The sequence below is a fragment of the Puma concolor genome, chromosome A1, assembly GCF_028749965.1.
Source record: "Puma concolor isolate L17-30 chromosome A1, mPumCon1.1.hap2, whole genome shotgun sequence".
NCBI classification, from domain to species: Eukaryota; Metazoa; Chordata; class Mammalia; order Carnivora; family Felidae; genus Puma; species Puma concolor.
The window spans coordinates 102,271,077-102,296,990 of NC_141667.1; the positions used below are offsets into that span (position 1 = coordinate 102,271,077).

Below are 25,914 nucleotides of genomic sequence, written 5' to 3' on the forward strand. Positions count from 1 at the left end.
AACTCAATGGTTGTGAGTTACCCCACCAGTGGGGAGACCTCATCCCATCTTTCAGCACGAGGGGCATGCTCAGCTAGGGATATTCTGGTGAGCCTAGAAGAGGAAGCTAGATGGAATAAACCGAGTAAGAAACCAGGGTTTAAGGTGCTCCGTGCCTGGGATGAGGGTGAGGAGGTTGAAAGAGATCACGAGAAGTCCACATGAGCAGCTGTTGACATACGAATGAAAGCAAAGAAATGGACCAGCACAACCACCCTTTTTATTTCATGCTTGTCAGTTGCCGGTGACGGTAAGAACGTTACAACCCTCGTTTCCCCCTAACATTTATTATGTGACTTACATACGTTGTCTTATTTGATCCTGACACAAGGTAAGGCCTATTATTTTCCCCATTGAAGAGGAGCAGAAACTGAGATATGACACCATCAACTAATTGTCCAAGCTCATTCAGATACTAAATGGAGCACCGGGAATCTGAACCCAGGCTTTTCCACCCCCAAAACTCAAATTCTTAAAGGCAAAGAAATGATTATGTAAAAGATGGCAAAAACAAGAAGGGCAGTGAAGATAGAACTTAAGTCAACAAAGCAAGAGTCAAGAAACCAAGCATAAAGAACTAAGCCACACCCCTCCTAAGGATGCAGGCTCATACCCCACTGTGCACATGTTGGCCAGCTAGGTCAACACAGAGAGAGAGAGAGAGAGAGAGAGACACACACACACACACCACGGTCTCATGACAGGTCTGCAAATTAAAGTTTCTACTGCTACAGGGGTGCCTGGGTGGCTCAGTCGGTTAAGCGTCTGACTTCAGCTCAGGTCACGATCTCGCGGTCGGTGAGTTCGAGCCCCGCGTCAGGCTCTGGGCTGATGGCTCAGAGCCTGGAGCCTGCTTCCGATTCTGTGTCTCCCTTTCTCTCTGCCCCTCCCCTGTTGATGCTCTGTCTCTGTCTCAAAAATAAATAAACGTTAAAAAAATTTTTTTTTTAATAAAAAATTTAAAAAAAAAGTTTCTACTGCTACAAAGGTAGGGCAGAGAAAGCAAGTATGTGAGTATCATTATGAACTAGAACCCAGGGCAGGATTACAAAAGATTTGGCGGGGGGGGGGGGGGGGGGGGATTCTACCTATATAGCCTCATGATCACATAAAGGCCCACATTTAAAGAGTCAAGGCAAGGCCCTTCACAGTTCACTTGGACCACATACAGCAGGTCACTGCCAAAGGACACAGGTTGGTTATTTCCCTAAGAACATCTCCTCACTTCTGCCTCACTGCCCACCTCCTGTCCAAGTCTGTCCCACCTACCTGTTCAACCATCAGACTTTAATCTGCAAGCCTTGGTAGTTTTAAAGCCAATTATTTATTTTTTAAAATAAAGTAACACAAGGACAGCTGCTAACATTCAAATCCTCTTCAAGAAATCTAGGGAAAAAAGCAAAAATTTTATTTTTTTTTCCTTGAGTATCAGCAGAATCCTTGGATACCGTCATTTGCAAGTTCAGTGTTAGTCCCCTGAGTGCAATCAAAACAGTCATAGGAATCCTGCTGTTTGAAGGGTTTCCAGATGAGAGAAGCAGGGATGGGACATGGCCACCCAGAGGTAAATCCCAGAACCTTCCATTGTCCTAAATCCTTTAGGAAGCACATTAGGGCAGGGCGTTTGAAAAAGCAGGAGCTTCCACTTACATTGTTTTCCCTTGAAAACTATGAGAGAGGGAGAAAGTAACCTGGATACAACCCTCTGTTCTATCTCTTATGTGAGAACTAATAGATAATTCTCAATTCCAGTCTAAGGGCCATTAATGCCAGGTAAAAGTAGGAAGCTTATTATTTAAGGAAATCTTTCAGCTGCCTTCTCATCTTTAAAATATAATACCTTAAACAGACAATGTGCTTAATAAGGCTTTAACTGAAAAATAAATTCAAATTACTTGATGAGGGGTTCCTTTTCCTTGAGAGTTCAATTCCGTATTAAATTCTTAACTGCCAGAAAACCCATTCCTTAACAATAAAAGGCTTAAAAAGCAGGGGGGGGGGGGGGGGGGCGGGTAGGTGGAAGACATAGAAAACATTCTTAAAGATTTAAAACTTCAGGAGGCCTGGCTGGCTCAGCCAGCAGAGCACGCAACTCTTGATCTCAGGGTTGTGAGTTCAAGCCCTACATTGGGTGTAGACATTACTTAAAAACAAAATCTTAAAAATAAAGACTGAAAATGTCACAAATGATGCCTATTTGTATACAAGCCTAAGTAATGTGTAACCCTTTTACCAATTTAACATGGAACCTATTCTATTTTTTTCCAACTCTTTTTTTTTTATGAAATTTATTGTCAAATTGGTTTCCATACAACACCCAGTGCTCATCCCAAAATATGCCCTCTTCAATACCCATCACCCGCCCTCCCCTCCCTCCCACCCCCCTTATCATGGAACCTATTCTAAAAAACATTCTCTCCACCACTAGCATTCATGCAGTAGGTTACCTTAGCAACTGGAGGAATCGAATTTCAGCTTAAAATGTCAGAAAAGGAAGTGTGGAGATGTTTGTTCCATGAGATAGTATCAGAAGTAACACAAGGCTAGAAAGTAATATTGAGTGTATATGTAACGGCTTGAAAAATGTCAAGATTTCCAAGAAAAACAATTAAAACCTCAGAGTTAGTGGATACCTGTCATGCATTAATTTCCATACTCCGCAATCTTGTTTAAACTGAAAACCTGTATTTTTTAAGAAATCTGTCCTTTATGGGTTTCCTATCCACTGGTAGGACACCAGCTGATGTTATTTAAAATTTGCCATCCAGTGCAAAGCTTCAGGGCTCAAAAGCAAAGCTGACCTATCACAGTCTGTGGGACACTAAGTCAGTCTTCAAGTTCATTATGCCATCTCCTGGCTACTAAGACCTAGAACACAAGTCAAGGCCAACCAACAGGGCGATGCTCCTGAGCCTTGCTCTATTTTTTTCTATTTCTGCAGCCAGCAAATTGTACTCAAGGATAAAAACGCCAGCCAAGCTCTATTTCAAGTGTTACACAAATCTTGCTTCTTACTGGTTACAGTTCTCTTTCCTCTATTCAAAGAAAGGTCAACAGATATTTTCCTTTGTCAAACATTGCTGGCCCACACGTTTCCTTCTGCTCTTGCCTAGAAAGGTGAGGATTCTGGGTGTGTGGCTTCAAGCATGATGTAGATGTCACAGAAAAGTGACACTTTCCACTGAGTCTTTAGTTAAGAACCTTTAATTCTCGGGGCACCTGGGTGGCTCAGTGGGTTAAGCGTCCGACTTTGCTCAGGTCATGATCTCATAGTCTGTGACTTAGAGCCCCGCATCGGGCTCTGTGCTGACAGCTCAGAGCCTGGAACCTGCTTCAGATTCTGTGTCTCCCTCTCTCTCTGCCCCTCACCCACTCACACTCTGTCTCTCTCTGTCTCTCAAAAATAAACATTAAAAAAAAATTTTTAATAATAAAAAAGAAACTTTATTTCTCAATTAATGGCTTTTCCTAAAATAAAACTGCTCTTTAAACAAACCCCTTAAAGTACACTAAACAATCAAGACATGTTTTAACCATTGCTGAATGACCCACACTTTTATAAACTTCCTTCCAAAGTTCTTTGGGCCTTCTGTGTTTCTTTTCCTTTACCCCTCCTTAGTTGTCAAGTGTAGAAAAACAAAGATTCTCCAACTAACTTACAAAGATCCTATTAACAAAACAGAGCACCACGCTAACCATCCTTCTTCGTAAGAGCATGACCACTCCATTAAACTTATGGTCCCTGACAAGGCTTCTACTTTTCCTGTAAGTCAAGATTAACCACAATGTGACTGGTTTTTGCACAGACCACTGGTACTTAGACTTACCCTTACAACATGCACTCTGCAACCAGCACATTCCTTTAATTACTGGATTCTCAAAGATTCTCATCTTCGAAATCAATAATTAAATTAATAAATTATCTAAGCTGCTTTCAGTGGGTATTACCAGTTCCACCCATTACTTTTGGGGGGACGGCTCCAGAAAGACAAGCTGGTTCCCTGAACAGAGCAGTTGTGTTTAGATCCAAGACACCCCTGCAGAAAAGTTTCAAAAACTCAATTGGCTTTCCCTAGAACTTTCTTCATGTCATCAACTATAAAGGCAAGAATAAAGTTTGACTCTTTAAACTTGATAGAACGTAACAGACAGAATTTTCCTTTTTTATTCAAAAATTATACAATGTATGCCCTGCAGATTCGATTCAAGGTATCACTTTTCTCAGATGTTCCCACCACAAAAAGGATATGGTAATGATGTAACAGGATGTAGTTGTTACATAATGCTATAGCTGTACTCACTTTGTAATACATACATGAATCAAAACACATGGTACACCTTAAATTTACACAGTGTTATATGTCAACTCTGTCTCAATGAAACTGGAAAAAAAGATTTTATGTTTTCATAATTGGAATAATAAAGAGTTCCATCTTTCCCATAACTAAAAATTTGTACCTATAATGAAACCTTTGAACATATGAATTATTTTACCTAGAGAACTACAGAAAAGTCCAAATTCGCTTTTCCTAATAATTTACTTTGGCAAAAAAAGGTCTTGAATCTGGAAATTGTTGCTATATATTGGTATACCTGTTTTTTTTGTTTAAGATTTTACTTTTAAGCGATCTCCACACCCAATGTGGGGCACAAACTCATAACCTTGAGGTCAAGAGTCGCACACTCCACACTGAGCTAGCCAGGCGCCCCATACATATTGGTTTATAAATGTAAATATATGCTGAGAGAGAGAATCTTGACATGAGTTTGTTTTTAACATGAGTGGGCTTATTTTTCTTATATCAAAAAGCTTAAGCAAGACAACATCTACTTATTCCATAGGTTGGGATAGGAGCTATTATATTCCTAAAGGCAATGCCATCAGTCTTCCAAGATAGTATTTCCAGTCCCTTTGGGCTCTTTACTCAAATGGTAGCCTTCTCACTAGAGATGGCAAGGTTGGTGCTTTCCAGCCATGTCAGGCTTCTGGGAACACAACTGAAGTAAATGATTCAGTTGAGCAGGAAGGGAAGACTAACTCACAAGTTATCTGAGCACCAAGAGAAAGAAACCAAGGGTTTTATCCCAGTTAATCTAATTGTCAAAATTATGCCAATCACTGAGGAAAGCTCTCTGTCCAATAAAAAGAACAAAACAAAACAACAAAAACCCACCAAGCAAAATACCCAAAACAAACAAAAAAGATCAACTGTAGCATCTTATTGAATATATATGACTATACTCCAAGTTTTACTGCATATATAGGGTCCTGAGAGCCTGCAAAAGCTTTTATCATGAAAGCTATTTCACAGGAAGAAATAGGTTTAATTTTATGAAATAGAAATTCAATTTTATTTATATCACAAAATTAAATAAAACGAGGGATATTTCCTTCCTTAGAACATATGATAAAGTTGCACTGTGAGTACTGATGGGTAAGAAGCAGGGCCAAGAAAAGTCTCTGCTTTTCTTTACGAGACACAACACTCTGCTCAGACTGGCCCTCCTCCAGGATCTGAGGCCTTCAAGATAACACTCAGTGATTAAAAAGACAAGAAAGTGAGGGATTACAAAGTGCAAAAAGCAAAGAAATACAGTAATCCTTCCCAGTAAGGTTTCCATCAGATTCTTCCAAAACGAAGTCATTATAGAAGTAAATTCTCATTCAGCACATCCATTTATCCAGCAAAAAAACATAAATAAATAAATAAACCCAAAGAATTTTTAAGTGCCAGTGGTGAAGCTTTATATTGTTTCTGGGTAAGTGGTAGGAGAAATAATTACTAGGAAAAAAAAGTTGTTTCCAACTAATGATGCCACCACTATCACTTATCGCACAATAAACTTCAGTAGGCCTTATGCCACAGCTCCTTAGTTTATTATTTTTCTACCTTGAAGACAAATAACACTAATAAAATAGATACCTTAAGAAAAGATGTATTGAGCACGTAAAAGATTTAAACTGCTCAGATTAAACCTCTACTAAATTGGAAACAAGGGACCAAGTTGTTGACACAGGACACACCTCCACCCATGGAAGGACCAAATGTAAAGCTACACACACAGTAATTCCTTGAGAGAAATCCAAGAACTAAGTGAATGACTCCCATGCACAGGGTGCATGAGAAAACACCCACATCGGAAGAGGTACAAAAGGCTGAGACACACTCGTCATGAATTCTAGCCTTGGCAAAACACAATACAATCAAGGGGGAACCCCAACTCCCAGCTTCTCCCTAAGGAATGGAAGGTCTGGGTCACATCTAGCACCCCAACTTTTAAAGCTTTCACCTGGCTGTGAAAGCCAATGTGGTTTGCATCCGTGAGTCCTACAGGACTGTAGCAAACAAAGACACAGTTCTTAACAGAAGAGCACTCAGCACAACTATGCCCTCAGGGCTCAGCATAGAGGAAGCAGGCATAAAGACACAGCTCCCAGTCTTTCCCTGGAAGGGATTTGAGTGCATACTTTATAAACTGCTGCGAAAGGGTCCACTTTCCAATTAGCATGCATCTAGGAGCTGACTGTGATCCTCCCTGGACCCCAAGGGAGCCAATGGGCAATTCCCCCCCATGATCTTGCTTGGGTTCATTTGAAAATTAAAGCCAGGTCACCAGCATCTCTCTGGAAGCAACTTGTACACACATCTGGCACCCCAGGTTTTACAGCTGCCACCCAAGGGACAGCTCTCCAGATTGCCTAGTTTTCAGAGCCAATGTGGCTTGCATTCATGACTCCCAGAAGACTGCACTGGATAAAAAAAATTCGTTATTAATGGGTGCACACAGAAGGACTAGATGCAACCATCCCCCCAGGGTTCAGCTCAGAGAGAGCCACCAAAAAATGCCCACCTGCCATTCTTTCCCTGCAAGGCATTTGACTGCATATTCTCCAAGCTTAGGCCTAAGCATCAGGTTTCTAATCAGCCAGCATCTAGGTGGTGACTGAGATCCTCCCTTTCAGGATACTGATGGGCCTAAGCACTACGTCAACTACCGGGAGCCGCTAAGAACAAAGATAACATCCTGGGAAATCACTCATGTTTGAGAGGCAACCAGGAACTTGGGCTAGACTGATTAATGAACTTCATCTACAGGAGACCGGTCTGTCAAGGCTGGGACAGGTGTCTGTTACATCTAAGAGAGTCAAAGAAAATGAAGAAACAGGAGAATAGTTTCCAAACCAAACAAGATAAATTCCCAGAAACCAACCTTAATGGAATGAAGTGATTTATCCAATAGAGAGTTCAAAATAATGGTCAAAATGATGCTCTCCCAGGTCAGGAGAGCAATATGTGAACATTGTGTTAATTTCAACAACAGCAACAACAACAATACAAACCAGTACCAACCAGAAATCCTAGAGCTCAAGAATACAACAAATGAAATGAAAATTCAATAAAAAGATTCAACAGCAGGGGCACCTAAGTGGCTCAGTTTATTAAGCATTTGACTCTTGATCTTGACTCAGGTCTTGATCTCAGGGTTGTGAGTTCAACCCCTGCATTGGGCTCCATGCTGGATGTGGAGCCTACTATAAAAAAAAAAAAAAAAAAAAAAAAAAAACAAAAAAAAAACAGAAAAAAAGAAGACAACAAAAGATTTAATAGGCATTCAGCAACAGACAAGATCAAAGGGAAGAAGGGATCAGTGAACTTGAACTTGAAGACAGGGGAGGAGAATTCATCCACTCAGATGAGCCAAAAGAAGAAGGGTTGTTAAACCCATCCCTGAACAGTGATGCTATAGAGAAGTTCCATTAGAAGTCTAAGCTGCAGGCAACGTTACCTCAAGCAGTGTCAACTATTCCAAGAGAAAGTCAAGAAAAGTTCCCAGAAATTGTCAAGGAAATGTTTACAATACCTGTATTTTATCCTTTGTCTGTAGCCTCATTTGTCCAGACCAAGTATAATCTGCATCCTACATATGTACAAACAATATATTCTACATATGGAAATCCATTCACATTCACACATGAAAGTCATATTCTACCGAGAATGTAATATGTTCAGACGCTGTTATACAAGATTCACTATATATTATCTAATTTAATCGTTGTAACAAGCCAATGAGGTGGGTACTACAATGCTTCATTTTAGAAATTAAAACTCTATGACATTAGAACTGAAGTAACTTGCCCAGAATTTCTCATAGCCAGGAAGCAACAGGCTCAGGATTTGAACCCAGCTCCGAAACATAGATTCTTTATGACCCTAGAATTGTTTCCCCATCTATATCTCACCATGCAAAGGAGAGAACCTCTTGGTGACATAACTCTGTCTACTATAAAGATACAGATAAACCAAAGATCATGGCCAAGGGAAGCTTAGAGAATGTGAATACATTTCCAAATAGCAATAAAAATGGCTGTAAGGGAACCCCTGCCAACTTGGGGATTAGCCTAGTGTTTTCCCAACTTATTTTACTATGTACATCAGCAAAATGACTGAGTATATATATACCCCCAACACAGAAAATTGTATGCATGTACTACTGCCAATCCACAGATGAAAGGTTAGGAAATCTTAATTCATTCCTAAATGTTTGGATGAAAATATAGCATGCGGTAACATGAATCCCATTTTGAAGGCTCTTACAGTTTAAGTTATTCATGTGCAATTAACCTAACCTTCAACAATTTGTCACTTGCAGGACCACAAGTTAAACCACTGCAGGCTCCAGGCTGCTATACTGAGGGAGGCCCTGGGCTAGGGAAGGAGCCCTGCTTCTGACCAGCATCGCTGCTCCTGGAGGCTTTGGGGCACTTTACTTGTGCCCGAGTGTAGTGACTGGTGAGAAATTATGAAAACTTTATGCCTTTGCCAAAATGAATCTGCCTTCCAAGAAGTAAAATACCCTCCAATATTAGACTTTATTTAAAAAGCCAGGAGGCTTAAGAAAATGAAGTTCCTTAGCCAGAAAACACATATATACACAAATGAATATATATGTATATACATGTATATGTAAATTCACATGTGTATGTGTGAATGTACAGGAATGTACTCGTGTATATACATGTTTATGTACACATGCATACACATATACACATATAAATAAAGTTCCTTAGCCATAAAACATGTACATTTTTTCACATATATGTATGAATTACAATAGTGGCATCTAGGATGTGACTTTCTTTTCAAGGTCCCAAAATACAATCTTCAGTCATACAACAAATACTTCTTGAACATTTGATATGTTCCAAGCCATTTGGTAGGTCCTTGGAGATAATTGTGAGGGGAACAGATAAGTCCTACTTCCCCCCGGCATCCACCCCTTCATACATATCAATCAGCTACCATACAGCTAAGTACAGCACACAGGAGTCAGACATGGCTCAACCCTGAACTAGGATAGTGACTTACCTCATCCAAGGTCTTAAGGAGTAAGAAACATGTTTAATTTCCCCCTGAGAGCTTTACTTTAACCCTGATGGAAAGAAAGAAATGGAGATCCTCTCTGTGGCTAATGGCCTTATGATTCTGTTTACAAAAATCATACCCCTTTACCTAGATTAGTGCACTGCATCTTATCCATGATCAAATGTAAACCAACCTGTAATCAGAAGTTATCAGGAAGCAGAAACTCTTGAAAACAGCATCATCCAGCCATTACTAAAGCATGCAATACACAAAGACAACAGTATATGTGTATTTAATAAAATATAGAACATCTATTTCTTTTTAATGTTTTAATGTTTTATTTATTTTCGAGAGAGAGAGAGAGAATGAGAATGAGTGGGGGAGAGGCACAGAGAGAGGAAGACACAGAATCTGAAGCAGGTTCCAGGCTCTGAGCTGTCAGCAGAGCCCGACATGGGCCTCAAACTCGTGAACTACAAGATCATGACCTGAGCTGAAGTCGGATGCCTAACCGAGTAAGCCACCCAGGCGCCACTAACAACATCTATTTCTAATAAAATTTTGTGATTGGTAATAACCATAAGAAGCATCTGTCGAACAGTTTAGCCTCATGCCTTGCACGGACTTACACAAAACCCCCATCTTTGTTCACACACAGATGGTTGGTGTTGAGAGCCAATTATTCAGACTTGGGGTACCCGGGTGGCTCTGTCGGCTGAGCGTGTTACTTTGACATAACGCATGATCTCACAATTCATGAGTTCGAGCCCCGCATTGGGCTCTCTGCTGTCAGCATGGAGCCTGCTTCGGATCCTCAGTCCCCCTTCTCTCTGCCCCTCCCCTGCTCACCGTTTACCTCTCTTAAAAATAAACATTAAAAAAAAAAAAAAGAGTCTATACAGTCTTTCAATAAACAGGAACCATTCCAGAGATATCTCCAAAAGTTAGCACAAACATCTGGATACTCCCAGTGACACTGGTGTTTTAAAGATGTCAACATAGTGATTCTATTTCCTGCATGGCCATACTCCCATAGCTCAGTTGCTCAGAGCTGACTGCCTATTATTCCTTGCCTGATGACTCTAGTTACTTGTAAATAGTGCAGCAAGCTCATGGCAAGAACAGATGCCAAGGGAAGTAGAGCCATAGCCCAAAGGAACTGGTGTAAGACCCTACCACCAAGCAACAGTCCTTCCCTCTTTGAGGCAAAGTTCTTCCCCGCCTCGAATAGAACCAAAATAGCATCAACCAGCCCAGAGACGAGTGCCCCAGGATCTCAAGGAATCCAGCCATATCAGAGTGAGGATCAGGTCAAAAAACGGGCAGGAAAATCAACCCACAGAGACAGACAACAAATTATAAGGCACATCGAGAAAAGACATCTGAATATTCTGGTGAGGACCCACCTTCAAGTGAATAATTTCCCAAGACAGTCCACCCAAGAGGCATCTCCAGATGGGTCAGAGCCAGCACGAGCTCCTCATCCAAAGCAGGCAAAGCTCCCGCCGTCAGGGCAAATGGAGTCAGCAAGGTCTGATGACTGCCGGCCGTGAGGCGATCAGCCTGGGTGACCAGCAAACGAGCCAGCCTGCAGGCCATGTTGTCCACGTAGGTCACGGAGCCAGAGCCCATGATCACCGGGGAGTAACCTTCTGAGCAGAGGCACACAGACACCATCACCATCTCCTGAAGCCCATGGCCTGGACAACGAGACAGGAAATAGTTCACCTAGAGTCTACGTGAGGTGCTCACCCAGTCAGGGGTCACTAGTTTCATTGCACTGCCCAAGCAGACCACGTGCTCCAGGACAGCAAGGCAGAAGGGAAATGAAGCCAGTTATCTTTAAACGTTGCTGGGCTTGTGGGCCAAATTAAAACAAGTTCCATTTTCTTTCTATAACTCCCAATTTGAAAACTAACCTTTTGGGGCGCCTGGGTGGCGCAGTCGGTTAAGCGTCCGACTTCAGCCAGGTCACGATCTCGCGGTCCGTGAGTTCGAGCCCCGCGTCGGGCTCTGGGCTGATGGCTCAGAGCCTGGAGCCTGTTTCCGATTCTGTGTCTCCCTCTCTCTCTGCCCCTCCCCCATTCATGCTCTGTCTCTCTCTGTCCCAAAAATAAATAAACGTTGAAAAAAAAAAAAAAAAGAAAACTAACCTTTTTAAGCTCTGAGCACTTCAGTGTTTATTCTCCTACCATTATCCAACACTGTTATTTGGCACACCTTCACCTCGTACTCCTACCCCAAAAACTTCATTCAACTTTGTCACTTTAAAGGCCTTGGCCCTTTCCTGCTCTGACACTTCCTCCTGACTCTTCCATTTTTAGGTATTTATTTAGATGATAGTTTCATAAAGTAGCTCCACGGAGGTCCTTCGAATTACGAGTTAGGGTAAGTGAAGACAACTCATCGGAAATACTTACGTATGTTGTTCGTTGCCCCCCACTCCTGACGCCTCTTAGAATAGCGTCTGTCTCTTGGAAGTGCTCTTAGTATTTCTCTTGTGGGTGGTCATCAAATCCTGCCACCTGTCCCTCCTTATCCTCCCCCTTCATCTTGTCAAGGTGGGTGAACCACTCTCCAGGTCCATTTTTATGCTGCACTTGACAGAAGCTCCAGGAATTAGTCCCACCCAACTTCTGTGATTATTATAATCATAGCCAAGCCAATGGCTAATAGGAGCCTTCACAGGAACAAGAGCATCCCAGTTTACTAAGTGAGAACCAGTGCCATTTCACATCACCTCTTTAAAAATGATCTACTGGTGTGGGCACCAAATAGCAACCCCCCCCCCTCCCGCCCCAGACGATAAGCTTCCAGTACATACTACAGAAATCTACTCTACACACTTCCGAGAAGCTACCATGGGAAAGCTGCAACAGCAGACATTTAAGGTTCAGAAGCAGGGACTGTCAACTGCCTGTACGGATTCTGTTAAAACTAAGGTAAGACCTCTCACTTCAAAACAGGCGACACTACCATCAAAAAGATTTTAACACACAAGGAAGGGGAAGAAGGCTAACCCACGCGTCCAAGTAAAGAAAATGACAGAAGTTTTGATATTAGGATTGCACTTTTGTTATTTTCATTCTTCCCCCACTAGAGGCTTCCTGAGAGAAAATCAAGCAAGGAGGGGGGAAGCAAAAGGCAGTAAAGACATCAACGTAAAAGTCAAAGCAGAAAGACAAAGGCTAAAGAGAAAGAGACAAAGTGACTCTGTGCCATTAAAGAGGGTTGGCTTTTTTTCTTCTAAGGATGGAAGTTACTGGACCAGAGAGAAAAGTGCTTAAAATTGCCCATGGCATCAGGAATGCGACAACAGATTGATCTGATGACCAGGCGGAGGTAGGGCTGAAGGGCCTTCGCACCTCTCTGCAATTCTCACTATGGGTTGTTCGCATGTTTACTGTCTACCTTCTTCCCACATGTAACAGATACACAGCAGAAGCACTTAGAAATATCCTTCCTCTAGGGGCGCCTGGGTGGCTCAGTCGGTTAAGCGTCCGACTTCGGCTCAGGTCATGATCTCACAGTTTGTGAGTTCAAGCCCCATGTCTGGCTCTGTGCTGACAGCTCAGAGCCTGGAACCTGCTTCAGATTCTGTGTCTCCCTCTCTCTCTGCCATTCCCCCACTTGTGCACGCTCTCAAAAATAAATAAATGTTAAAAAAAAAATTAAAAAAAAAAAGAAAGAAAGAAATATCCTTTCTCTAGGGGCACCTGGGTGGCTCAATCAGATGAGTGTCTCTTTATTTCAGTTCAGGCAATGATGCCAGGGTCTTGCAATTCCAGCCCCATGTCTGGCTCTATGCTCCATGTAGAGCCTGCTTCAGATTCTTCCTGTCTCTCCCTCTCCCCTATTCACACCATCTCTATCTAAAAATATGAAATACTTTTTTTAAAAAAAAAGTATCTTTCCTCTAAAACTGAAGCCAACTTACCCATTAAAGAACTGAAGGTTCCCTCCACAATGCAATTTAGAGGGCCTAAAAGACGCATTTACATTAAAGAAAACCAATCCATCAATAAACCAAACAACAAAATCCTCCCCCCCCCCCCCCGCAAATAATAACACCTTCACTACGCTCTGTGGCTACAACTTGATGTCTCAGATACATAACCCACATTCCAATGAAATTTCAAAAACAGCTGCATCTGAGAACTATTAGTTCTTAACAAACACTAACATGAAATATTAACTTGTCATTTGTCACCACGGTAATCAAAGAAGACATGTAGGAGAATGACAAGTTTCTGAACACGAACATGTGGGTGGTGGGAAGACAAAGTTATGGAGCCTGAGATCTGGTAAAGACAAGTCTAGATACACAGAGTGCCATGGAAGGAAGGAACCCCAGACACCAAAAGGAGCAAGCGGGAGACAGGCAGACACTAGAGCTACCAGACTCAGTGCAGGCAAAGTAGGCAGGGAGAATGAAAACCTACTGGTCACGTCTCAGGTCTGCCTGAGCCACCCTGACCGTAGGCCGTAGGACAATAGGAGGTGATCCTAAGATACAGGGAGTCCTCCATTCAACTATACCCAAAGCAGAGCCCACTGTGAAAGTTGGGTGTGGCCAGCAGGGTGGGTCTGCTCAGTCGAAGGCAAGGCTGACAGAGCTGGAAGAACCTGAGCGGGATAACCCCCACTGTGTGCCTTCTCATGGGCTCTGTCCCCTCCCCTACCCCACCCTCTCTCCACCTCTCACCCAAACCCATCCCACTTGGAGCACTGTTTACTTGCTCCTCTTGGTCCTCTTCCCAGCGTATGTCCCTGGAGGAAAGAGGCTTCCAGACAGAATTCTCAAATGCAGAGTGAAGATTATACCTCACCTGGAACGCTGGATTGGAGAACATTATCCTCAGTGCGCCGTGCAATCACGATGTGTCTCTGATGAGATCCATCATAAATAAAGTAAAATTCGGCATCTTCAGGAAGATAAACATTTTTGCCAAACTTTGCATAGATGGTCATCTGCCCCTAAAAAATGAGTTAAGTTGAGGCATCGTCACACTTTTTTGCCCTGGCTCTAAAAAAAACACACAGTCAAAAGGGCTGGGGTCCCAAACAGCATTGTTAATGTTCATTTCACGTGGCTGAGACTCAAACATCACAAATCCTCATTTCCAATAACAAATACTTTCAATGACAGGTCCTTTCTGATATATTAAAGTATGCGTGTCAGAGCTGGTTTGTTCTGTTTTTAAACCTGAAGAAGTCCAAAGCATAGGGAAGAAATCTTTTAAAATTTACTAGCTATAGAAATGTGATTCAACTTTGTTGTCCTTTATTTCCTACCTAAGAAACATCATTGATTCTATTTAATTTTTTTTTCTGTTCCTAATATACTACCATAGTACAAAGGTTCAAAACAATTATTTTTTTTAATTTTTTTTAGCATGTATTTATTTTATGCGAGAGGGGGAGGGGCAGAGAGAGAGGGAAACACAGAATCCAAAGCAGGCTCCAGGCTCCGATTTGTCAGCACAGAGCCCGACGCGGGGCTTGAACTCGGGAACGGTGAGATCATGACCTGAGTCGAAGTCCGACACTCAACCGACCGAGCCACCCAGGTGCCCCTCAAAACAATTATTGTTAGTTACTGCCTTACCCTAGAGTGGATCACAGTAGGTGGTAAGAACTTTAAACACTCACGAACTTTGCCAAATAAATTGCACCACATGCTCCCACACTTGTTGTGCCGTTTCCAAGTGCTATTTGTCTTCTCTGAGGGAATTCCAGGTCCTCTTTCTCATCCGGCCTGGCCTTACACTTTCTCCTGAGAGCTTCTGGTTGGCCCAAAGCCTGCTAAGTACCCCGGTCCAAAGGAGAGGAGCTGCCTTTGGGTCCCAGAGGCACACTCCAAGGAAGGAAGGTATGCCAAGGAAGCAGGCAGCAGGTGAGGACTCTTCGGTATGTCATCATCCAGAGGCTATGTGGAGGGACTAGATCAGCTCTGCTACAACCGAGGGGGAGGCAGTGATGGACAAGATTGCCAGACCATCTTGGGATGCTTGAAGACTCTGAGGATTCAGGACACTCCCTCCACACAAACACAAACACACACACACACACACACACACACACACACACACACGCAAACAATACAAAGAGAGTCCTCCAGAGAGATGGTACATTCCACCCAGCCCATGGGAGTGGCAGCATAATGGAAACTAGGAGGTGGAAAGGGTCCCCCACTTTGGAGGGCCTCCAGAGCTTGGCCCAGTGCAGAGAAGCATCTGGGCTTTTGTGTGCTTGCCCAACAAAAACAAACCCGCTCTTGGCAAGTTCCTCCCCCCGTGATAGGGGAGGAAAGGAAACAGAGGAAATTCTACACAGTCTCCTTAACATCTGTTTGCCTTTGATGGGTCTCAGCACTATATTCTGTAGGATATCAAGAACTATGCCAATCAGTAGCAGAAACAAAATCAGTGCATAACTCCTTTCTCCAATAATCACATGGATATTTCATCTAAACTTTAAAAATAAAACGGCTGTTTTCCTGGCAGTTTATAATCCATCACACACATGAAACATTATCTGGGGTCCCTGGGTGGCTCAGTCGGTTGAGCATCTGACTTCGGCTCAGGTCAGGATCTCGAGGTCCATGAGTTCAAGCCCCGCATCGGGCCCTGTGCTGACAGCTCGGAGCCTGGAGCCTGCTTCAGATTCTGTGTCTCTCTCTCTCTCTCTCTGCCCCTCCCCTGCTCATGCTCTGTCTCTCTCACTCTCAAAAATGAATAAATGGGGGCGCCTGGGTGGCTCAGTCGGTTGAGCGTCCAACTTCGGCTCAGGTCATGATCTCACGGTCCGTGAGTTCGAGCCCCGCATCAGGCTCTGTGCTGACCGCTCAGAGCCTGGAGCCTGTTTCGGATTCTGTGTCTCCCTCTCTCTCTGACCCTCCCCCGTTCATGCTCTGTCTCTCTCTGTCTCAAAAGTAAATAAATGTTAAAAAAAAATTTTTTTAATGAATAAATGTTAAAAAAAAAAACATCTTTTTTTCTAATTTTAATCTTTATTTATTTTTGAGAGACAGAGCGGGAGTAGGGGAGGAACAGTGAGAGTAGAAGACACAGAATCCGAAGCAGACTCCAGGCTCTGAACTGTCAGCACAGAGCCCAGCGCAGGGCTCGAACCCATGAACCACTAGATCATGACTTGACCCATAGTTGGACACTTAACCAACTGAGCCACCCAGGTGCCCCTGAAATATTATCATTAATTATGAATTGGTATAAACACAAATTGTGGTTTCATGGAAAAAAACACGAGTTTATAATTTTGGATTGTCCTTTCTCTGCATGTGAGCGTGTGCAAACATACACAAATATCGTCAATAGAAAGTAACACACCAAGAAAAATGCACCATACAACAGCTTCCAAAAAAGTTCAGGAAGAGGATCTGAAAAGTAAAAAAACAGTAACAAATGTCTGACATGACAGAGAGGAAACTTCGATGAAATTCCATTTCCTAAAAAAGGAAGGACAGCTTGTGTTAGTCATGTTCCTGGTTGCTCAAGAGACTGTTAATTGTCTGTGAACAGAATCTGACCTGACTGGTCTTTTTTTTTTTTTTTTTTTTTTTTTTTTTTGATAAAGAAAACAAATTGTATAAGCAAATCAAAGTTTTCCATAGATCAAAAGGATATCTAATCTGGATCTGGCCAAAACAACCATCACATTACTATTTTATTTGGTTGGGTGAACAAGGACCACCCACAATTTATAAAGGAGTTTAGCTGCAACCCTTTCCAAAGCAATTCACCCCCGAACAGAACAGTTTTACAATTCAGGTATGCCTTCCTTTTGAGACCACACCATGCTCTACATTGATGCAAGAAGATAAACAACAACAGGCCAGAAATAAGACCTATCCATTAAAGAGAGATGCCCAGAGTCTTAGCACGAAGAATACCACTCAGCAATGAAAGCAGCCCTCTTATTCGCTTATCACAAGGAGACCAGAAAGACACAGAAAGTATTATGGGAGGAGGAGGGAAGGGGGTGATGCAGAAACTAAGAGAGAAGCCCACTGGGATAGAATGGGATAGAATGGGATGAAAGCAGCCCTCTTATTCGCTTATCACAAGGAGACCAGAAAGACACAGAAAGTATTATGGGAGGAGGAGGGAAGGGGGTGATGCAGAAACTAAGAGAGAAGCCCACTGGGATAGAATGGGATAGAATGGGATGAAAGCAGCCCTCTTATTCGCTTATCACAAGGAGACCAGAAAGACACAGAAAGTATTATGGGAGGAGGAGGGAAGGGGGTGATGCAGAAACTAAGAGAGAAGCCCAGTGGGATAGAATGGGATGGAGGGTTGGCAGGAGAAGACGCCAGAAAAAGGAAATATGAATACTAAAGAACATGAACATTTTCATTCGGGAAAGTTAGAGTTCGAAGGAGATTCGGATGAAGCGACACACAACAGGAAAAAGAGGTTTCAGAAAATGTTCTGAAAAACAAGTACAGTGTAAATAATCAGCACCCAGGGACGATTTGGGGGTCAGACTGGGGTCTTTCTAACCACTGTGGCCACCGAAAACCTGCTCTTTTTCTTAAAGGATCATTGATTTTATTAATGGAAAAGATAAATTCCAACTTACAGAATTCCCGTGTGCCTCCATCGTTTCCCCACTTGGAGTCATTTCATACTTTGTTTTGGGCAATTAAAACTTTAAGCTTTCCCAAGTGAATTCGTCTACATCACTATCCGAATCGCTGTGCTTCTAGGGAGAAATGCTGAACATGTGTCGTCACCTTTCTGCCAGCTCACTCTATCCCAAGTTTAAAAACAACACACACTCATTTCACTGAAAATTGTGGACACAGTAAGAGGCTTAACAGGCAAAAATATCTCCCCAAGTAAACCCAAAAATTTAACGTGCAGTAGTCAAAACCCAAACTTAATTTTTCAAATGAAGTGAGCTTATTTTAAAGTGCATCTGGAAGAACAGATACACAAGACTAGAAACAGTTGGGAGAAAGATAATGCTATGCTTGGGCTACGCAGGGCGGGGTCCGAATTTGCCCCAGCTCAAAGCAAAGCATACAATAGAACCATAATAATTTAAATAGCATGACAGGGGCACAAAGACAGACGACTAAGTATGGAGTCCAGAAGCAGACGCATAAAAAGTATGTAATAAAGGTGACGTGAAGCCAGTGCGGAAAGAACAGGTGACCCAGCAAATCGTTTTGGAACAAAAGCCTCTGTTGGGGGGAAAAAAGGCCTCATTCCACATGTCTCAATTTCCAATTAATTCCATATTAAACACAAAAATTCATAAGCACATAAAGTCAGAAGGCGGTCTAAAATTTATCATTACTGAAAAAAATGGTAGCAATGAAATCAATCCCATCCATCCTGACACCACCCAAAAGTACCAACTTGTTTTCATTCTTCCATTGACTCCCAGTCTTTGTTCAACACACGGCTAACTCTTAGAGAGCGATCATCACAGCTTAAATACACATATGGTTGTGCTTTTCTGTCAAAAGTAATTTCCCATGTTATGATTTTTGGCATCATTTTTAATTGCATTCCATCAACTATAATGTTCCTTCTACATTTTACTCTATCATCCTTGTAATGTTGTACTTTAAGACTGTTTTCTAGGTTAACATTGTTAATATTCCACCAAACCTCTTCATGTACATTATGCTTTACTTTTGTAGAACAAAATTCCAGAAATGGTTCCAAAAGTGTGAAAGCTGGTCACAAATTGCCGAACTGCTCTCCAATAATGTTCTCTCAAATGTCATTGCCACCTGTGCTGGTCACGAGTATTCTTTTCGTTGCGACCTTGCCAAAACTTTTATTTCCAAATTTATGGATAGTAAACAGTTCCTCCTTAATATCATTTATCTTTTTTCTCTTACCAGTGACATTTATTGCCCACTTTTATTAAAGTGTACTACTAAATATTGTCAACATTGTTAGCAGTAAGATCAAATTTCAACTTTAAAAACTCTGGTCTTCCTTTTTCCATTCATGTTTGCCTTAAGCAGTTCAAAATTTTCACTTTCTCAAGTCCACCAGTTTAGATGAACATGAGAATCAGTCCCTTTCCTCTCCGAACAATGAAGATGTACCACCAGTTATCTATTCTTGCCCAAATAAAAAGCACTCAAATACTCTTGTAAAATCTCTACAGGACAGTAACATGGAAAATGAGAACAAATATTGAGTAAAAAAGCTGAACTACAACCATACTAAATATACCTCAATACAAACACACACGCACGTAAATTAAACCAACGTTTTTTTACCATGAAGCATCTCATAAAGAAATTCTGCTTGTAAAACTCATCAATACTTCTGAAAGACCAAGCTTTCTGCTGAAATGCTGTGACATCTGTGGATTTCTTCTCAAACAACCAAAAAAGTTTCATGCGACAAAAAGATTTAATACTATTTCTTTGACGCAACTCTTTTATTCCTCCTCCGATGAATGTTTCAGATGGAAATGATCGACACCAATGTGCACATTCTCAATATGTTTTCACTGATCTAGGTCTCTAAATACCTTGAGTAACTTGGTGCCTGTATTATCATACTCACTGAATATCCCTGTGCTAATGATCTCCCTGTAGTCTTAACTCTCATCCTCTATAGACAATGTATGTGTAATTCTATTTGGTTAGTAACAGTGGTGTTTGCTCAACAAACTTAACCATCTAGTTTCTAAAGTATCTGGCATGAATAGGCAATAAATACTATAGTTTCAAATAATGACAATGAGAACAAAGTATGCATCTTTTTATAGTGGGGTTTCTTAATTTGGGGCCACAGGAAGAATCCATAAATAGGTTTCAGCTGGTCTGGGAACCCCTTAAAAATTGTAAGCCAAACTCTCTTTTTTATGTGTATGTGTCCATTCTTCTGAGGAAAGGTTTATGGATTTCCTCATATTCTCAAAAGTATGCATATAATTCAACTCTAACTTTACATAAGTAAATAGAAATGGGAACTTAATAATAACAATGGTCTTTTTATAGGACAGTAAAACATGTACTACTGTTTTTCAAGGTATTCTGCATAGTCTTTATATAGAGTAATTTTTATTTTTATTTTTTTTTAATGTTTTTATTTATTTTTGTGAAGAGAGAGACAGAACATGAGCAGGGGAGGGCCAGAGAGAGAGGGAGACACAGAATCGGAAGCAGGCTCCAGGCTCTGAGCTGTCAGCACAGAGCCCGATGCGGGGCTCGAACCCACAGACCATGAGATCATGACCTGAGCCGAAGTGGGACGCTTAACCGACGAGCCACCCAGGTGCCCCTAGAGTAATTTTTATGATGCAACTACAATAAGGGTACATGTTAACTAAGATACCAAATACTGTACTGAAAGTTTACTAATATATGCCAATGAAAGCCATTATGCTAATATCAACATAATGCCCTAAGTCAATTATCAAATTCGATCTGATACTTGATTTGATCTGAAGCCTGTCTTCTTTACAACAAAAAATAATTCTGCATAGAACCTTCCCTGAAGAGCAGTGTTAAATGTTTGGAGATTCTTGAAAATTTTCTCAAGTGTATTATCCAATTTCATAAGTAAATACAAGTACAGGAACTAGTTACCACTAACTAGATCAAGACTCCAGAACCAGATGGACAGTATAGAGTGTCTTGATTTCTGCCCTAAGCTCCAAGTTAGGTCATCTGCTTTCCATTCTTCAAGCACAATGCCAAAGAAACTACTACAGGCACTAGGCCTTCTCTTCTACGTTGCTCTGTTTAAGTACTTCTTTCAACAGACATAAGAAAATGCAGAAATTATTTCCTGTATGTGTGTGCACATATTATAGATCTAGACACATCTAAACACACATATTATCTTTTATATGCACAGTGTTTCATGATTTACAAAGTGGTTTATTGTGTATTTTCTCATCTTATTCCCACAGCAAGTCCTAGGAAAGATTACCATGACTCCCACTGTCAAAATGAAAACCCCGGTACTATGAGGTCCAGTGAGTGGCAGAACCACAAACCCAAATCCACATCTTGCCATCCCAGGCTCAGCACACTTTTCTCCCCAACATGTGACCATACCAACAGCAGTGCTCAAGCATTTAGTGACTTACTACACCTTTACATTCACCTCGACCTCTGTTTCATGTACTTAACACGATGATTCTCACCCTGAAATCCACAGGGAGAGGAGGAGTGGAGAGGGGAGGGAAAAGCAATGCTCCTTAGGCACCTCAAAATGTATGCAGGGTTTCAGGCATTCATCTGGGGAGAAACTCTTTTAGTTAGAGATTCTTCTGAGTGTATAGAAACATATGGTTCAAAAAGTTTAGGAACCACTGACTTCAAAGCATGTTCAAGCCACCTTTTGTGTAGTATAAAATCTCAAGACCATTCAAATTTCTTATCCCAAAGCAAAACTAAATCAACAAAATATAGGTGAATGCAAATTGGTTAAATCTGAGGGGGCTATCAGAATATCATTTTTTTCTTGGGGAAGATAAGCCAAAATGACTTCAAAGGCTTCTAAGACATTTCTTCAGAAAGAGCCTTTCAAGTAGGAATGGCTTCTATTTCCAGACAGGACGAAACAGTCCACAGCGGGCCAGCGTTCCTGCCGACAACAACTAGAAAATAAAGACAGAAAAATTAAAAAGTCCTATTCTTTTTTTATTAAGTTCTTTATATTTACCACAGATTTTCCAATTCAAGCCTTTTTTTTTTTTAATGTTTATTCAATTTTGAGAGACATAAACAGAGTGTGAGTGGGGAAGGGGCAGAGAGAGAGGGAGACACAGAATCCAAAGCAGGCTCCAGGCTCTGAGGCGTCAGCACAGAGCCCGATGTGGAGCTCAAACTCACAAACCGTGAGATCATGACCTGAACCAAAGTCAGATGCTTAATCGACTGAGCCACCCTGGCGCCTCACAAAGTCCTATTCTTAAAGGCATCAGAGAACTATGGAAAAAAGGACAAAATGCGTTAAAATTCCAGAAAGAAGAGAACCACTCAGACAAGTTATGGAAGTCAGAAAACAGAATGGTATCTTTCAAGTGACGAAAGAAAATAATGGATGTCCTAAAATTCTAGAATGTCCTAAACATTCTTAAAAATGAAGCTGAAATTAAAATGTTTCAGACAAATACTGAGGAATTCATCACCAGCAGGTCAGCACTGAAAGAAATACTAAAGGGAATTATTCAAGCAGAAATAAAAGGATCTGAAACATAAACAAGACACCCAAAAGGAGATATCAAATAGTAGATATAATGAGTATCTAATGCACCAAACAGTAACTATGTCACGGTGTTTATAGTATTTTTGGAACTATGTCTGTCGACAATAATGTGAAAGGTAAATGGAATTCAAGTATCTACCAGTTTGGGGCAAATGTTAAAAGTAATAGCTTATTATGCTCATGTCAAATATACATGTTTTAAGTTGCAAGTAAACATTAGTATAAAAACATATAATTAACAAGTTATAAGAGAAAAACTCAATTAGAAAATATTTTATTAATCAGAAAGATGGGAGAAACAAAAACGTATGTCAAATAGATGGTTATAGGATATAAATCCAAATATACCAGCAATTATATTAAGTGTAAATGAACTGATCCAAATAAGAACTAACACGGTCAGAAGGGAATCTTTTAACTCAAAAATAAAATAAGACAGAAAGTTTAAAAGTAAAAAGATAGGTGCGCTTGGGTGACTCAGCCGGTTAAGCTTCCGACTTTGGCTCAGGTCATGATCTTGTGGTTTATGAATTCAAGTCCCACGTCAGGCTCTGTGCTGACAGCTCAGAGCCTGGAACCTGCTTCGGATTCTGTGTCTCCCTCTCTCTGCTCCTCCCTTGCTCACGCTCTTTCTCTCTCTCTCAAAAATAAATAAACATTAAAAAAAAAAAGGTAAAAAGATGTACCAACTGAAAGAAAGCTAGTATGGCCAAAATAGTATCAGAAAAAGTAGATTTTTAAAGTAAGACATAGTAAGACTTGGAAAGAGGAAGTCTGTATCATCTTCAGTTGGAAAGTAAGTTATCATACTATTAAATCTGTATAAAAAAAAGAAATTAACAAGCCCAAGAGCTGGACCAATCCATAATCACAATGTTAGACTTCACCATGTCTCTCTCAGCAGCTGATAGAACACACAGACAAAAAAACTGTCAAGTATTTAAAAGATCTGAATTACATACTTAACAGTTATTTACTAAAAGGAATAATTACCATAAATTAAATGCATATGTTAATATTTAAAAGCCACCCATTTTTCATACCTCTGCAATAAAGTCAGGTAAATATAAACACACAAGTCAAAAATTCTCCATGACTTTCACACTTGATGTAATGATTTACCACTACAGAAGTGAAATAGCCTTTGTTTCTGTATCAAAGCTAAATTGAGTAAGAAACCAAAATTCATGACAGGGGTCAGTAAATTACTCCAAATTCCTCAAGAAAAAAACCAAAGTAGGCTTTAAAAACCTCCTTAGTTTGCTTCCTTTTAAAATCACTAACTTGGGACATCTGGGTGCCTCATTCACTTAAGCATCTGACTTCGGCTCAGGTCATGATCTCTCTGTGAGTTCAAGCCTCACGTCCGGCTCTGTGCTGATAGTTCAGGGCCTGGAGCCTGCTTCAGATTCTGTGTCTCCCTCTCTCTGCTACTCCCCCACCCCCCAAAAATAAACATTAAAAAAATTTTTTTAATAAAAAATAGAATAAAAAAAGACCGACTGACTCACAGATGTATGACAACAAAGCATTCCTAGAAACTGAATATATTTATGACACTTCAAGCAGACCATAGCAGACCATAGCAGAAAATGTACTGGCTTAGGTGTAAGAAAATTCTAGTTGTAACATCTACTCTTATATCATCCCAGTAATTCTTGAGGAAGAAACATCCTGTGCTTGGAAACAAGCCAGTGCATAAACAAGAAATGAAGGAGGGATGCCTGGGTGCCTCAGTCGGCTAAGCATCCGACTATGGCTCAGGTCATGATCCCATGGTTCATGGGTCCGAGCCCCGTGTCAGGCTCTGTGCTGACAGCTCAGAGCCTGGAACCTACTTCGGATTCTGGGTCTCTCTCTCTCTCTCTCCCTCTCTCTCTCTCTCTCTCTCTCTCTGCCCCTCTCCCAGTTGTGTTTGCTCTCTCTCTCAGAAATAAACAAACATTAAAAAAATTAAAAAAAAATAATGAAGTAAATTGCAGTTTAACTGGACATGTATTAGGATTTTCACTAATTAACTAAGCATGACTTATCACTGAGACCACCACCCAAAAATGCTAACTCTACCCTACCCTGCATGGATGAAAATCTAATAACTCCACTAAATGGGTATGGTCTGGCTCTGCTCTCCATCAGACATACGTGAGCCATGGAATACTTAAATATAGACAAAACTGACAATACATTCAGAGGAAAAGGACAAGGATGCCAAAGGGACAGAGAAACCGTGTTGTCATATGAAGAACAATTGAAGGAACTGGGACTGTTTTGCCAAAGAAGAGAAGAATCATGGTTAAATGTTCACTGTTACAAATATCTGAGGGTCTATCATGCAGACAGGGGCTCTGACATGTTCTGCAGGCCCCAAGGGGGAAAGCACAGAACAATGGAGGGAAGGACAGGGCACAGAGTTCAGTTCTACAGTGAGAGCCTTGTCGGGATCACAGATGTCCAAAGATGACAAAGATTGCATTAGCTTAAGGAATAAGCACAACCAGAACATAGGGCTTGTTTGTTTTTGTTTTGCTTCTTTATGCATTGTAATAGAGGACAGAGCTAAATAAGGACTGATCTAGTCTTGCAAATATAGAATCTATGATACCTGGTATAGAATTCTAGATTAATAGCTTTAGTATGAAAAGAATACGTGGGTCTAGACAAGTGGTATTTTGGGGTCTGTGTGTGTGTGTGTGTGTGTGTGTGTGTGTGTTTAAATTAATCTCTCACTTGGTGTGGCCTGGGTGGCTCAGTCAGTTGAGCTCTCAACTCTTGATTTTGGTTCAGGTCATGATCCCAGGGCTGTGGGATTGAATCCCACATCTGGCTCCACACTCAGCATGTTTAAGATTCTCTCTCTCGGGGCGCCTGGGTGGCGCAGTCGGTTAAGCGTCCGACTTCAGCCAGGTCACGATCTCGCGCTCCGTGAGTTCGAGCCCCGCGTCAGGCTCTGGGCTGATGGCTCAGAGCCTGGAGCCTGTTTCTGATTCTGTGTCTCCCTCTCTCTCTGCCCCTCCCCCGTTCATGCTCTGTCTCTCTCTGTCCCAAAAATAAATAAAACGTTGAAAAAAAAAAATTTAAGATTCTCTCTCTCTCCGTCTCTGCCCCTCCCCTCCCTCAAATTAAAAAAAAAAAAAAAATCTAATCGCTCCCTTATTCTTTTGGTTCAGTTTCCTAGCTCCTTGAGTTGATGGTTAATTCATTTTCATTCTCTACCTTAGTGGTTTTCAAACTGAGATCAGGGAACTATGGATTCTAACAGAGACTAACAGACACGGTGAGAGTTCACAAGC

At 41.3% G+C, this 25,914-nt stretch overlaps 1 protein-coding gene across 1 annotated transcript in view; it reads right to left on the bottom strand.

Annotated features, from left to right (window-relative positions):
- Positions 1-25,914, bottom strand: part of ARHGEF28 (Rho guanine nucleotide exchange factor 28) — a 311,363-nt gene that overhangs the window by 168,607 nt on the left and 116,842 nt on the right. The window contains exons 3-4 of the mRNA XM_086699008.1: positions 14,234-14,381; positions 10,811-11,104 (exon numbers count right to left, since the gene is read on the bottom strand). Coding sequence (XP_086555134.1) covers positions 10,811-11,104; positions 14,234-14,381 — 442 coding nt within the window. The remainder of the gene's footprint in view (positions 1-10,810; positions 11,105-14,233; positions 14,382-25,914) is intronic.